Below are 16,911 nucleotides of genomic sequence, written 5' to 3'. Positions count from 1 at the left end.
CAATAAGGAGATCATCAGTGCTATATTACAGAAATAGGTCAAGCTATGTCTGCTAAGAAAAGACTGTGTCAAATGTTCTGCATATTAAGAGGCAAAAAAACCTCTAAAAGCAGTTTCAAAGGTTTAAAAGACAATGGGAAAGGCCGACTTTACGTCTTCACAAGTGTCTTACTTTTGGCCACGACAGAGTTAATATTCTGCAGTGGCTGAGGAGGTTTTTCTGTATTATCTCACAGTCATTTCCTGGGGTTGAGAAAAGGGTCTTGTGGTTGCTTTTGAGGATGTTCCTTCCAATGAGAGATAATGTGGGAAGAACTGATTGGTATTTGATTGCTGCCTACTGTTGCAGGATTTCTTTGTAAATCCTTTCTTTGTCTTACACCTTTTCCTATTAATACTGTTGCTGTTACTGTTCATTTTCTTATCTTGCTCTTTATAGTAAATGGCTCTTATCTCAACCCATGATCTATGCCTTTTGTGCTCCCACTTACAGGGGAAGAGGGAAACAAGTGCGGAGTGGTTTTAGCAGGACTAAATTGGAAAGTATCATTCTTAAACCACAACAACGAGGTTTATTGTTGATTTGAGTAGCTATGGAATACATTTTATTTAACATAAATGAAAAACAGAAAGAAGTTTTAAGTACTTGAGGTGTGTTTGTGCCTTTTGTACTTAAAATAAACCAGTAAGTATTTGTGATACTATTGAAAAAACTATCTGCCAAGTCAACATTAAACTTTTACGAAAGAAGAGGTATAGCTCTCAGTGAAGCAATTCTTGTAGGCAGCTTTTTGTGAAAGGAGAAGATTTGTTTCTGCTAGAGTAGCTCAGTTATTGTGGCAGCCAGCATTTTCATCTGTGACAAACCAGAAAAATCTGTTGTTCCTGTATCATCCACTTTGAATAAACTGATAGCTGGTAGATTACTTGTATGGGTTTATTCCAGTAGGACCTGATCAGATGTGTTGGCATGTTTCGACTTTCTTTGGTTTTTGATGGTATATATTTTGTTTGTTTGCTTGTTTGTTTTGGTTTTTTTGGTTTTTTTTATAGTAGCTTCCTAACATTTGAATGCATAAGTCTCACGTATTCTGTCTCTTAAGACGTGTGGTTCGAAGCAGAAGATTTCTTTCATCTGATTTCATACATATAGCAAAATTCTGTGCATTCCAAAGCCACTTAGATAATGATTCCTCTTGGTCATGATTCATCTCTGTTAGTTTGGATGAGAAGAATTCTATTCTAAAAATACTTATTTATTTTCTCAAACTACAGAGAGACCACTAAACCATGATTTTAGACTTCTGCAACAGTGTTTGTTCAGATGAATCCCAGTTAAGATTGTCTCACAGACACGGGGTAATTTGGTGTACCTAGTGATACATATCTCTTTACAAGTATAGTGTGACATTATTCTTTAAATATCTTACTGTCAAAAGACATAGTTTAGGCACTCATGAGTGAGCATGTGCTCTAGGTAGACACAAAGACCTTATACTATCCATAATAATGATTTCCTTCATGTTACCTCAAAACTTTTTTTGTTCTACATTTTCAGTAAAACTTAGGACTGTCAAGGTATTTCCAGTCCATGTTATTGTTAGCTAAAGTTCTTTTAACATATGCTTAGAGATTCTTGGGAACAACTGATATAGTGCTTTGACATCTTAAAATGCAGTTGTGTATGTGGTACTCTCAAGGTCTGTTTGAGTTTCACTTGAATGGACTGAGACCTAAGAAAAGTAAAAAATCAAAGATACTCATATTAATAAAAGATTTTTTTATGTGTTCCAAATTGTTGCAATCAGTATATAAAATACATGGAGTGAGCAATTTTAAATATTGATACAATTTGCTTGAAGAATGTAAAATTCGGCTTAAATTTAAAGTCAATATACCCAACTTTTGAGAAACTTTTTAGAGGATTCTTTTCTATTGGGCTGTTTAACATTCTCGTGTAGGAAGCACTGTGAGCTGTGTCACTTGGGAATTTAGAGTAATACAAGAATAGAGCATTAGAAAATACAATGTAGTAATGAATTCTGCACTGGCAGACCAGGAAGCAATTTACCCAGAGGGTCTTTCCCAGCCCAAATTTAAACTAGGTTGTGATGCAGTGATTGTGAGGACAGACTTCTACCATCAAAGGTCATCTTTTTGCTTCACGATTAAGACAGCACTATCTACTGATGCTTTTTGTCTTCAAATTTTTGAAATATTTTTTGTCACTTGCCTCTTTCTACAAAAAATATGTATCATCCTTTTGCATCCCCTTCCCCCCCACCCTTTACCTCTTTCCCCTACTCCAATCAGCAGTCTCATTTAGTCAGTAATCTCTCTGCTCTGCAGTCTCTAGGAGGTGTTGTTTCAGCCACATATTTGCTTGAATCAATTGATTTAATTGCAGAAGACTGGTCTGGACATGGACTGAATACTGAGGTAGCAGAGCACTGTTTGCAATGTTTGATCAGTGCCTATATGCAATTTCTTGTGATGAGCATGGGGTTCACCAGAAAAAGCTGCCACTAAACAAATACTGAAAGAATTAATTGGCAGCTTTTGAAGCAACTGTGAAATTGTCTGTGAGCATAGGTAAGATTTTTTGCTTTATCTCTTGGAGCAGGCATTGAGGTAAAAATGTTCTGAAAATGCAGCTCAATCTTTTATCCAAATGAGTTCTCTAGCAAGTCTGGACAGATCAAGAGAGGCTGTGTAATTTAATTGTATTCTTAAGTTTCAAGAAATTAGATTTATCAAGTTGGGGAGTATAAGTTTTTATTTCCTGTAAAGTAGAGGAGGTGGATTTAAGTGTTTCATGCAAGACTAGCTTCAGTAGGCTCTTTTTGTCTTTGAATATGTAAATTGCTCAAAATAGCAACATATGTCAAACTTTGTGTGCTCCTGTTTTTCATATTCACAGCCTATGAACCAGAAAGAAAACACCTCCCCTTGGGCTGCATTCCATTCATGGATGGTAGCAAGGTTTTAACATACATGGGGTATTGCAATATACCAGATATACTAGCCTCCATAGACCTGCCATATATCTACATATTTCCCAAAGCCCAGGGCCTTTTTCTTCCTGAAAATTATTTAAAGTGCACCAAAAAAAGTGTTTAGTAATTTTTCTGGGATTTTTTTATGTCTTGGCAACCTGATTAGAGCAATAGCTGTAAATGATTAAGACTCCCAAAAGATCAGCCACTGCACAGACACAGGTCAGCTGCATCTTTTTTCAGCATGCCAATCAAAACTTAAAAGCAAGAGAAATGAAGGCTTAATAGCTCCCTAGGAAACAAAATTTCAAAGGTATGTGAGCTCTCTGCTATTTTTGATTAGCCTTTGTCTTTCTCATGAGCCTCATAAATAGTTTTCTTGCATAAAGAGACTGCTTTGGTTAATGGGTCAGAGCAATTTAAGATCCATATAGGTGTACTTGCATTGTTTGATTGAATTGTATTTTCTTGCTTACTCTTTCTATTGCATACCTAGAAAATATGAGAATATGCTTTCTGTGTTCCTCTTCACTTCCACCTCAGTGTTGTCTTTACTTCTCATATCCTATCCAGGTTTTTGGTAGGTTTTGGAGAATGTTTACCTATCTTCTTTTTTAAAGTAGCTCTTTTGTTATACATCCAGAGTTATAATAATACGGACATTGCAGAGTATTTAGCATGTAAAAAAGGAATATTCATTCTTTCTATTTATTTCCAAACATTAGAAATGTAAAAGCTGCACCATACTGTTTTCATCTATTTCAGTAGTATAGAGGAACATTCAAAACAAATTTGGACAGAAATAGAGAAATATTCCACTGAAACTAGAGGTGGAATTGATATAAGATGGAATTTGTCCTTTGCAGCATGTCTGCAGAAGTGCTGTAAGGCACAGTGAAATGTAGACACTTCATGAATCTTTTTAGAGATTGCATATGTAGCAGGGCAGTACTGGGTAAGATAACCAAATATCATTTCGGTCTCATGTCTTGGCACAGAGTACTGTGCGTGCAACAAAACTGTCACCCCTCGCAACAAATCTGTAGGAGACATCATAATAAAAGGCTACAATGGACTATCTCTTAAAAATAGTCTTTGTATTCCCTTTCTTATGCTTCTTTATCTCTGATGCTCAGTGGCGAAAGAATTGGATGATGGGAGGGGGAAGGCATTCCCGTTTGGTAGTCGTTCCAAGCCTGAAATAAAATGGTCATGTAATAGCAGCTCTAAATTCTGCATAGAGAGTTCAGCCTGCTTGATGGAGGTTGCTACGTAAGATAAAAAGGATTTGAGAAAATAAAAAAAAAATTGAGTTGCTGTACCATTTATAACAATGGTTTCTGGGAACAGAACAGTCTCAAATATGTATGTGTGTATATATATATACATATTAGTTTAAATTTATTTTTAGATTTTAATTTATTTTTTATAATTAATTATGTGCTCCAGTGTTAACTTGCGCATTCAGTTTGATGATTTTGAGGCAATTGGCATCCTGTTTAGCAGAAAAACATTGCAAGGATTTGAATATTAGATCGTCCTTTATCTTTTCCTTTAATCCATACAAATCTGAAAATACATGTTTTAATATGCATTGACTAGAGCCAGGAACAATGCAAACAATTGTAATTGTATCCTCACTTATAACGTGGTGGCTCCACATAGCATTCTGTACTGAAGAGTTTTGCCCTATGAAGAAATGCACAGGATAAGGTGACCCCACTTACAGAAACAATACAAAATGTTTCAGCCACACATGCACTTAATAAAGGAATCTCTAGACTTGTCCTTATGGGATCACTTTTTATCTAAGTAAAAACCATTACATTGATTAGAAAGAGCTGCAAACACCACAGCTTCTTGTATTGCCGTGAATCAGGCATGTTTTTGCAGCAGAATTAATTTTGTATCAGAATAAACAATTCTGTAGGCAAGCCTCAGTGCTTAGAGATATGTTTTTGGCTCACCAGCTGCTTTCTCACTGCTTTTATCTGGTGCAGACAAGCCTTTCTATGGCACTTCTATCATATGTTTGTGCAGAGAACAGATACTCACTTCTTTTTCTGAATGCTGGCTAAAAGCAATGTTCCCTGAAAATTGCTCTGAAATCCTCCAAGAGTCAACATCATCTTCTTTTTCTGATAACTCTTTGTGTGTCTGAACATAATGTTTGAAGTTAGACCCATATGGAGAGCCTTAATGCTTTCTCCTTGTCAGAAAAGACTACAAAGAAAGATAAGAAGCTTTCATGGTTGGAGGTTTTTTGAGACCATTGTGAAGCTCTTGCTATGGGTAAGTTAGTAGAGCCGTACTGGTCTGCCACATCACCTAGAAGATTCATAGGATTATATCAAGCATGGAAGTTATACCCCTGATATTCCTGACCTGCCTATCTTCTATGCGAGACTGAATAATTTTGCAGAATGCTAGTAGTGAGCCTTATTGACCCAAGGACAAGTGTGGCAGAGCACGCCTTGCACAAGATGTGCCCCATTGCAATGTCCAAGGAGTTATAGTGTCTTGATATTCTCCCACCATTTCTCTCAGCCATGCTGCCATCCCTGGGAACACTGATGGGCAAGAAGAAAGGCTGTTTTGTATCCGGGATTTGCTTTAGCTGTACACTGAGATTTACAGATGGCACTTATTTTGGTCCTGGCATACACACAGTCGTGTTTGAAACAGGTAAATGGGTATCGTCTCGTTTGTTCTCCCTTCCCAGCCCCCAAATTCCACATCTAGTATAGCTACACATGAACGAGAAGCTCCGTTTTAATGAGATATTAGTACTGAAAATTGCTGTTGTATCCTTCTAAAATTTGCATGGCATTTCCTATCAGCATATCCAGAAAATAATTTCTCTATCTAAATTTACAGAAATTATTTAATAAAAATATAACTCTATAAACATAAACCATTATCAGTGCCACTGATAATACCCAGGATGCAGTTCAGCAGACTTACCCTGTACACAAACAAGAAAATTTGAAAAGTGCGAATTAGTCATAGTTTTATACCTGGAGCTGTCTCATAATGGTATTAATGGTATTATGGTTTTATCGGTATGTCAAAAATTGAGAATGTCCACATGGGTACAAGAGGATTTTGTAAAAGAAAGTAATCTGTTGGGTGTCTAATGTAGCCCTCATCCCCACCCTTGCCAGTGATAACAACCACAGAGCAGTTTTGATGTGAAGCCTTCCAGATAGCTGTTGGAATGAATCTCATGTGGTCATGGAGTTTTAATACATCTGAAGGCCAATTACAGTGGGAAGAAACTTGGGGAAGAAAAATCTAAATTTTTGCTATGATTGTACAGCAACTTTTTCTTTGTAGATTTTGTAGAACCATTATAATTGTCTAAAACAGTAGTTGCTTAAAACACAACCTCCTTCAAACATTCTCCTCAACCAGGTTAATTTGCAACATCCAGGCTCTATAAAGATATTTGTGTGAACATCCACCAAATATTTAGTGAATGTGCCACTTACAGGAAAATACTATTATTATTACTACTACTACTACTACTGCTACTACTGCTGCTACTACTAGTACATGGAAGAGGCCTGCAGGGAGCTTGAGGATTCTGGTTGCTTTCTGAAAATTCTGTCTGTGTAAACTTTTCAAGAACTATCTGTGTTGGTAAAAAGGGCAGCATAGAAGGAATAATTCTAGATAATTCTCAGAATATATTTTGAGGTTTTTCCCCAGTAACTTATCAGTAACCTGTAGCTCACAGAGAAGTAGAAGTGATTTCAGAGACATTTCACCTAACTTGAGGCCATTTGAATTCAGGCAAATATTTGAGGTACTTAAACCAGAAGTTTTACCACTCTGAATGCTTTCCACAGATTCTCTAGAAGAGGAAGTCACTAACCTCCTCCTCCACCCCCATCACAAATATTTCCACATAGTATTTCCCTCATCGTGTTGTTTAGTGAGAATGTCTAAGGATGTTCCTGGCTTGGATAGCTTGCTCCACTTCATTTAGGCCTGTGTTTGCAGTGTTAAATGCATCTGGAAGACTATTTTACTCTAAGTATCTGTAAATTGTTAGAAATTGTTAACCTCTAACTCACCTTGACTTTTATATGTCAAGGTAGCCTACTAAAAATCTATTATTTAGTGTGTGTGATCATCATGCTGTCTAGGACTCTGGATATTTTATTCTGTGATTGTGTTCACATTACATATCAGTGTAAAATAGTGAATAATAAATTTTGTTCCACTGTTTAAAAAAAATTGCCAGACAAGAGCATTTAATTACAGTTGTTTATATTGAAAAGACTGAAGACCATGGAACAATGTGCTGAATGGAATGAGTAAGAATTGCCACCCTGTGCTTTGCATGTTAAAAGTAATGAGGGCAGTCCAAACAAAATTATTTGCATTCTGTCCAACTTTGGCTTGAAAATACCATGCAATTCCACAGAATAGCTTAATTGCCTAGCATAGCATAATTGCCAGCCATGGGAAGTAATATAATTCACATGTCTGACCATGAAATGAACCAGAGAAACTGCTGGGTTTTAACAGCTTGGTTTTGACTTACCTTGGCTTTACAACTGCTGTGAGCATGAATCCAGATGTTGATCCCTGCAGCAGTATCTCATGTTTCGTCTTCCTGCATCCTGGCATTACAGTTTTGTGCCTTCCCTGGATCTGTGAAACTGTCAAATGGGGGAAATCACAGGTGGGGGTGGGAACAGGCTGCACCAGAGAGTGGTACCTGTCTCTGTCCTGGTGTGCTTCAGATTCTGTGGAAATGGGGTGAGAAAAGCTACATGTACTTGGGAAGGTTATTGAATCTGATCTGCTTATTAAGCCAATGAAATCCTAAATTTATGGAAGATTTTAACAGCGTAGTTTTAATGACTACTTCCTATTTTATGGGCAGTTAACACCTTAGTCTTGTTTTTTATTTCACTGACTTTTCTAGGATACTCTAAATTATGAACAGAAAAATGGTCCCTAAGCATTTGAGTTTCCCTTGGTGAGTGTGTTTGTAATATATTGTTTATTTGCAGAAGGAGGTGATTCTCAAAAGTTAGAATAGCAAGGAAAATTTATTTGATTCTAAGGTAAGATATAGCAGGCTAAAGTAGTGTTTGGTTAACAAGCTATCTGGGTATGTGTTCTCTCATATAATAGCTTAGTGCACAATTGTTTGTATTCCTGTGATTTCCCAAGGCAAATGCATCTTCTGTTTGTTTCTAGTTATTTTTGTGAAGGACTTGTTCTTATTGCTTGATTAATCCTTTATTGCTATCGTGTTCAATTGTATATGAAGATAAATATGGATAAGAATAGGTGCCTCACACTATTGTGTTGAGAGTAACTACAATTTTGTTTCTTGTTGGAACACTCTCTAATCTGGGGAAGAAATTTTATCTTAATGGTTCTTTGTTCTCAGTGCTTCTTTGTATCAATATTGATCTCTTGATGTTATCTCATTATCTCACCCTTGTGCCTTTCTCCTACTTGTAACTGGATCACAATAAGAAAGCTTACAGGCTGGACTTGTCATTTTATGAAGGATTTTTTGGTCCATTTTTAATTTAGTGTTTTTAGTATTTTAGCCAAATAGTTCTTGCTATTCTATTTCATATAACTTTTCCTTTACATTGGTAGCTGGAGTTCACTAGCTGTTCGCAATGAATACTCTGTGTGGCCCAGGGATGGAGAGAGGGATGAAAGGGGTCATATATTACTTTACCCTGCCAAGTACTAAATGCATCTCCAGTGCCACTTATCAAAAACAAACAAACAAAAATGCAACAAAACAAAAAAACAAAAGCCAAAAACCAAGCCAAAAACAACAACCAAAAAAAGAAAAAATCCCAAACCTAAACCTCCAAGACAAAAACCACCCAAAATCCACACATACACCTAACGAAGACAGATAATAAAGAGTGACAGAAAACTGTAAATCAATCTTGATTTTTTTTTTTTTTGTCTCAATAGGTCCACAGTCAGGATGTAACCTCCTGTAAAATGGAAACCTGTGAAGAAAGATACAGATAACAGTTGGAGTTAAAACTGGTCGATGAATATTTCTCTTCTTAAGCATCAGCTTCTAAAAACGCTATGGTGATTTGGAAAGCCTCAAGAGTGAACTGCAAAGTTTTCCCCAGCTCAATCAATGCATTTCTTAGTCATTTCTCCAAGTCATTGATGTTCAGAGATGGTGTGTGATGGAAAAAAGCACCATGTTTCTGTGTTTGTAGCCCCTGTTTTGTGGATTAGTTTGCTGCGTTGCTGAACCGATTTCATTTTGAAGGACAAGGAGTGAATGTGATGGATTTATCTTCAGAGATGAACAAACATGGAAGGAATCCAGTAAGTCACAAACTAGAAGATCAAAAGAAGGTAAGACTATTTTTAATTACTTAATTATATTTGAATGACTTGCAAACTCTTCGATGATTTTCAGTAAACTGGAAATGAATGTGCTTTTGAGAGTAAAATAGCCTGCTAAACTCACACAATATTATAGTACAGAAAACTCCCTGAATTTGTCTAGCAAACTGTCTGTCAAACCTGTACTTGCTGATCTGAAGCAAAAACCTGACATCAGCCTGAGACAGGGTGAGATCTTTGTTTTTTACTGTGGATGGGTTTTTTTAATGTGACTACTTCTCATTCTGTCCTGCACATAGTCCTGGATAATGTATTGCTCAATTTTAATCCTTCTATATCTAAGGTAGTTTCAGCATATAAATTCACGATTCTACAGTATGGGAAATTCTTTCACAAATCCCACTTTGGTGACAGACTCTCCTAAAAATCTCATCTTCCAAGTTCATGTCCTTTACTTACTCATATTATGGTCTAGAAATTTGTCTAATGCTTATTTCATAAACCTCAATTTGATGTCTTAAGCTTTTTGGGCATAATAGAAGGATCCATTCTTTATTGGTATTTTTGTACTACATTAATGGATTTTCCATGAAAAGAGCTTTTTACTTGCTTTGTTTTGTGGATTTTCTCAATCTCTAGTTTATAAAAAGTCCAAAACACTCTAATTTTCTTTTTGCCTGTGTTCTAAGATAAGACCTGCATTGACTGGCAGCCAGCAGAGAGAATATGTTCTGATGTAGCATCTGAGGCTGTGGTGTGCTTCATACAGTGCCTTGAAGTGAGATTCACTAGCCTCTTTGAGTTATTGCATAGGTTCAGTGGGACTTTCCAAAATAATGTATTGAAGTGCAGGTTATATGCTTCATTATTGCACAGACTTATAATATATTCTTCTGCTTCTGACTTAGGTCTATTTTTTTCTGTGTGTGTTTCTAAAGTTTCTAATGTCTTTTCTAATGAGTTTGTATAATGTTTTAAATAATTTTGATCTTATTTGGGGAAAAAGTAGAAACTGGTGTAGTTTATGGAAACAAAACAATTTTAAGTCCTATAAAATCAAATATTGGTTTTAGTGTCTCTGAGATTTGTATGTGTTAATCTAAATCATTCAGTCATAACCAATAACCCTCCAAAGTGCAGAGAATCAGAGGAAATATACTATAACACAAATGATGAAATTATTACAGAAAACATATTCAGTCTTTGAGCATTTTTTATGTAATGGAGAAGAGAGAGAGAGGTATATGAGAAAAGACAATTAGTTTACAACATGGTACTTTCTCCACTTCATAATTCCCACCCTTCTGTGGCACAAAAGAAAAGCTGAGAAGCATTAATTTCACCATCTTGTGAACTGTGTTCTGAAGCATTATTTTGTGACCTGGAACTCAGTATACTCAAGTCCCCTTTTCTTCCAAACCCCCTCTTATTTCAAAAGATTTTTTTTCCCTTCATGTCCAATACCTGAAAATACACTCTTAGACACTAGCACTTTGGATTGCTTAGGAGGAGAAGGTTATTTTCAAAGAAGATCTGTTGTACCTAAGGTCAAATCTTTTCTTTGAGCCAGTCTGTAGATATTTTATCCATCTGTAGAACCATCCAGTGACCACCAAAGGTTTTGCAGTTGATAACAGGCTCTGCTTTTGTGCTGTGGTTGGTATTCAAGAAGTGAATGTGATGGTAATAAACAGAAATCTTTTTAGTTTTAATTCAATTCAGGGATCTTTACTAGCAATTGAATATCACTGATATGCTGATATCATTATTGAAGGCTAATATTTTTAAAAAGGAAGCTTTTCTAGGTGGTGGTGAAACATAAGTAGTAGTAGTAATTTGGCTATCACTTTTTGCTGCATTGTCTCTAAATAAAATTTTTACATAATTTTGCATTTTACCACTTTAGGAAATATTGGTTGACTTACTGGCTGACATGGATGGCTTAGTTGCATACTACCCGGGTCAGACTAGGCAAGAGTAAAGCTGAACTTCTTGGATATCTTACGTCCTTTCAATAAATAAAAAATATTGTATTCTGAAAAGACTCAACTGTTATGTTGCTGCAAAATATATTGTTACTGTTTTCTGCATGAGCTATTTAGGAAAAAAGCCAAATTGAGAAAAAAAACTCCATATAAGACTTTTCAAGTAGCTTTAAAAATGCAAACTGTGCCTTGGGATGTAACTTTTCTAATAATTTCATAGCTATGCTATATACATTATTGCATAAGGTTGTTTCTCTGTGGTCTATATTTGGGCTTGAACAACTATATTTAAATAATTTTTCATATTGTTAGTATGTATGACACTCAAATATACTTCTTATCACAAAACCCATTAAACACTATCACTTGCATTTTAAATAGGTGCATACATTTCTTGTGGCTGTCAATTTCCTTATTCTTCCTGTAGCTGCAAGTTGCACTGGCATTTTTGATTTTTGGCAATAGCTTGCTTATATTTGTGGGACTGTCATGTGTCACTGGACTGATGCTCACAGTAAAAGATGAAGCTTAGTCATGAAGTTAGAGCTTTTGGTAGCCATGTGGAAGCAGTAGTCTGATTTTTGTGGCTGCAGTGTTGGGGAAATTAGGGAGGCAGGCTAATAATGCAAAGAGGAAAAAGGTTTTAAAAAGATCATTGTAATTAATTAATTAATGTGACCTCTTACAGTAAACAAATTTTTCTGTCTGGATGCAAAGCCTCAGGAAACTGGGAATGAGCTGGAGCAGGTAGTTCTGGGCTGCCCATCATTTCTATCTACCAAGGACCATGTGTCCATGGTAACTCTGTCTAAAAGAAACCTTTCCTTCCTCCAGGCTTGATGTGCCAGCCATACAGCTTCATCCATGTAGATATTTCAGGTTAAATGCTGTGCTTCTGTGTCTGTTTGCCCTTTCCGCAGTGTACTGTAATTCCTTATTAAATCAGTATGATAAAACTCAAGGCTTTAGGACAGAAATGTCAATGAATAGCAGGTCCATATATTGGTGTTTACAGTATGGTGTGCAAGTTCATGATTTTAGCACATGGCAGAGAGAGCCACAACCTAGCCTATTGAATAACAGATTTCTCTAGGCAACTTGTTTAAAATTACTATTTTAAAACCTGAAAAGGGATATCTTATCTATCTCTATTTCATCGTTCAGAAGGGTTCTTCTGTTTTCAAAATCAACATTGCAATTTGTAATCTACTGCCACATACATGGTTTATGCTAGCCAATCTGCAAAACACATATTTAAAATTTCCCAGCTACTCCAGTCATTTAATTTTAATGTTTTCCTTACACAAAGGTCCCATTGTGGCCATTTCTTTGACAGACTATCCAGGTGACAGTGTATCTTCAAAAAACACCTGCTTGCTGCAGGCAGGCAAAGCCAAGCCTTAGAATGATGCTGCTGCTGTGGCCCTGCTAAAGTCTGGAACCTGGGGGTGGGAGCCTGGCTGTGGTTCACTGTGGGTGTGCAGATGTCTGTGAGGCAACACACAAGTAAATAACACAGGCTGTTGTACCCTCAAGTATCATTTTTGTACTTCATCTTGTGTAAATCTCTAAAATTGCTTCAGAAATACAGGAATGTACAGCATGTTTCCCAATAACAAAAATACTCTGTGCCTTAAAGGTTTGTCATATCTGCTTTGTCTGCCAACTAATTTACTGCTTTCTGCTCCACAATGTCTAGGGTGTTTCAGACAAGCCCTCTGAGTTCCTATCCTGACTCACACCAAAAGATGTGTGCCTGGGTTTGAAATCCATTATGCAGAATACAGGAATTATATTCTTGCAGAATTCCTTGTTTCCAAAATAGGAGACTTTGCACTTCTACACATCTTGTCCATATCCTGGAATTCTGCATGGTCACAGGGACAGTTTTTCATGTAATTTCCTTTAAACTCTCTTGACAAAAGACCTTGGTTGTTCTGTTTAGAGGCAGAGCCAAACCAAATGAAAATAGAAGATAGTTTTTAGCACTGCACCATCTCCTTCCCAAATATATGCTTTGAAGCTAAAAATGAGAAAGTATAAGAATCTCTGTTGTTTTCAGAACAAATGACATTAATTTCTTGTCTTTCTTTTGGTAGGCAGGTGAGCCACTGTACCCAGAGGGACTTTCAAATAGACACTAAGGCTCTATTACTGGACAATAATTAAATATAACTAATTAGCAGCAATAGCAAGCAAACCTTGTCTAGTGTTAGATGTTTTGCTGATCTCCCTGGTAGCCATTTGGAGATTAATTAAAAGTCCAATAATCAGTCAGGTTTTGCTTGATAGGGTAAAATAATAGTTTACTGTGGAAAGCATCAGGCAGTCTTGATATGCAATTCTTTAAAACAACAAATCAAGAGAGAAGGTTTAGAAGGGACAGATATAATAGGAATAATCAGCATGTGCATCACACTGTTCCACCATCCCCTGTCTCCTTTGTCCTAGTCAATATTCAGTGCACAGGACAGCATTTCAGGAAAATCAGATGTTGTCCTCATGAGGCAGTTGGGCCAGAAGCATAATTTGTTCTCATGAACACTCCACTACTGCTGTGTCTGTGCTTCCCATTTTCACACCTCAGTTTTCATTTTTATGACTCAATCTGCAGTCATCCATCCACTGTTTTGAAAAATAATGGCATGAAATCTTGAGCAGGCTAGAGTTGTGCTCTTCTTGTTTAATAGTGTGTTTTCATTTGAAGACCTAGGATCTGAATGATGTTGCTTGTTATGTGAACAAAAAGGTTGATTTCTCCCACTCTATTTTTATTTCTCTCTCTGAGACTGCTCTGAGCTATCTATCCCTTCTCTGCATGCACCCCAGTCCCTCCTACACACGTATATATATACACACGTACATAGACATAAACATAGGCATATACATGTATATTCTGTGCAGCTCTTGTCCATCTACCCATCTGTCTGTCAGGGGATGCTTTGCAAACAACTGGAGGTCTGCAGATCTGCTGAAGAATCAGAGATTCATTAGGCTCAATGCTCACTGTTATCCCATATTGCACAACAACTGGCAGGGATTTTGTGGGGTATTTTTCAGGACACATAAGTATTTTAACAAAAAATAGTGCATCAAGGGAATGGTGAGGCATCATCAGGGTTGAGGGAAGATATCTGGGGTTTTTTTTGCTTTTTTACTTTGATACCCTAGAATTAGGCACAGATAAGAAGAGCCAACACAACTGATAAGAAGAAATGGGCTGAAAGGATGAAACTGCAGTTGCTTTTCTATATGAGCTTGTCATATATTACCTCTGTCATTCCTTCCCTTAAGCTTTCTCCCTCCATAGTCCATGTGTTTTCTGTTTCAAAAGTTTTGCTAGAAAGACTTGAATTATCTCCCTGTCTGTCAAACCTCCCTGGGGCCCCACCATCTGACTCTTCTCAATTTCTTAAATTGTTCTGGGCACACTGCAAGGGAAGTTCAAATTAAAAAAAAAAAACCAAAGAAACACACAACCTTTATAGTCTTAATAAATGGAGTTAAACATCATTTTATGGAATATGGATCCTGTATTTAATAATTTATAAAGTAAACTCGTGTCCTCTGCTGCATATTAACAGGGCTTTTTCTTCCTTTTGGAGAACTATGATGTAAGTAAGACAGTACATATTTCTCTTTTATAGTTTTTCACTGCCTTCCCCAAACCGCTATTTGCAAAAGACTTGATTACAGAAAAGTATTTTGTCCCAGTGCTGCACCAAAGAGCTAAGAAATTAAATACCGATTAAATGAATTATTTTATTAAAATTGTACTGACTGGTTGTTTTTAAAAATATTTTGTTAGTATGCCTCGGGTTTACAGATGGTTGCTTTCCTCCTCCATTGTTATCAATTTTGTCTTAGAGTTGTTGCTGTTAATGTATGCCTGATAAGTGAATAAATCTTCATTTTATTCAGGAATACCAAGTAAAAGTTGTACAGGGTTTCATCACTGCCTGGTAGGAAGAAAATCAGCTGCTTTGCAGCTGTTACTGCTGGCAGATTTTTGTGTAATCAGATAGCTGAAGTGAATCCTATTCTATGTGTATGTATACAGCATGGCTTGGGACACACACTACAGAGATGAGCAAGAGAAGAAGGCGGCTTCTCACTTGGTTGTTTATTCTCTCCCTTTCCCCACTGAAAGAGCAAACAGACTGACTGGCCTTGGTCTTCACTTGGTGCTAAAGACACAGTTTTTAATTTCTATCAGTTACATTGCAAAGGTAGAGTTAAGTGTCTTGTCTCAAATGGTCTTCTCTGATTTGGAATAAGGTACAATGGCTAAGAAGCAAAAAACAGTGAAATTAATGAAATTATTATCATGATTATACAAGATTCTCTAGGACACTTTGGTGGTTACAAACTACCTGCAAGGTTTAAATATGTCAAGTATAAAGGAAAACACAACACTAGAGAACTTTATACTATAAATCCTGGTTTTGGTTGCTTCTGCTCCTACATTTTAAAAAGAAAACGCTTATTAGGCTAGGTACAAAAAATGTTTTAAGTGATAATAAATAGCTAAGCAAGTAAATGAAGCTTTCTTTTTGTTGTTGTTTCATTACAGTGGCACTGCAAATCACAGAAATCACTGTAATTTTTCTTTAGTATTTTCCCACTCTTAGCATTGTTATTTTTCAAACTGTTCTCAGTAACATTTATCTACTTTTGTCCTGAAATAATCATCTGGGAAAATCTTAGGGACTTCAAGGATGAAATGCTGAGCTAATCTGCAAACTTGTCCTATCTTTTATCTTCTAAGAAGGAGCTTAAGCTTGAAAAGAAGTTGCATACAACACTGTACAGTGGAGAATCTGAACTTGTCCTTCTAGCTGCTCCCTCCTCTTGCACTGTGACATTGTTTTGGGAATTTTATCACCCAGCTTCATTAAGATCATACCTTCAAAAGGTGATTTGAGGTTTCTGTTACTTGAAATCTTGTCTTTGTGATAGGTTTCATGATGAGTGCATTAGCACTCAGCTATTCTGCTTGCTGATTATGAAAGTACTTTCCTAAATTTTATTGATTACTCTTTATCAAACCATGCATTTAGAGGAAATTTTCTTGTTCCCCTTGTTCCTTGAACTTACACTTCCTATGGAATTCTTCACTATTTTGAACAGGTTTCATATAACGAAGAATAATAAAAGAATAGAAAGAATTCCTCCCAAAATGTTGGAAGAAGTAAGTAAAAATCACCTGACCCTCCCGCTTATTCCAATTCTAGGTTAGATTTGAATCTCTGAAAGACACAAGAAATCACTAGAGCAAGGTTGACATGGCTGCAACTTAAGATTTTTTTCACTTTGATAATTTTTCTACTTTAAGTGAAAAGTACTGTTGTGTTTACAAGGTAGCTGGGAAAACCTGCTGCTGTTGTTATTTTTACCATATTTGCATTGAGCTAGTTGCTTGAAATCACTCTGTAACATTACCTTGAGATTTAACAGGATCCTAAATTCAGGTCAAGGACTCTGCAGCTTCCTAATTATCTCTGCAGTCTTACAGTACAAGTAAAGCATTGAAAGTGTTGTTGAATCTCTGTCACACAAGGAAGTCCTGC

General features: G+C 36.4%; 1 protein-coding gene across 1 annotated transcript in view; it reads left to right on the top strand.

Annotated features, from left to right (window-relative positions):
• Positions 1–16,911, top strand: part of NAV3 (neuron navigator 3) — a 517,660-nt gene that overhangs the window by 121,829 nt on the left and 378,920 nt on the right. The window contains exon 2 of the mRNA XM_033057346.2: positions 8,961–9,365. Coding sequence (XP_032913237.1) covers positions 9,294–9,365 — 72 coding nt within the window. The 5' untranslated portion in view covers positions 8,961–9,293. The remainder of the gene's footprint in view (positions 1–8,960; positions 9,366–16,911) is intronic.

Source organism: Catharus ustulatus, chromosome 4, assembly GCF_009819885.2.
Source record: "Catharus ustulatus isolate bCatUst1 chromosome 4, bCatUst1.pri.v2, whole genome shotgun sequence".
Classification (NCBI taxonomy): Eukaryota; Metazoa; Chordata; class Aves; order Passeriformes; family Turdidae; genus Catharus; species Catharus ustulatus.
The sequence above is the reverse complement of the archived record's forward strand: the minus strand, read 5'-3'. Positions and strand labels throughout refer to the sequence as shown.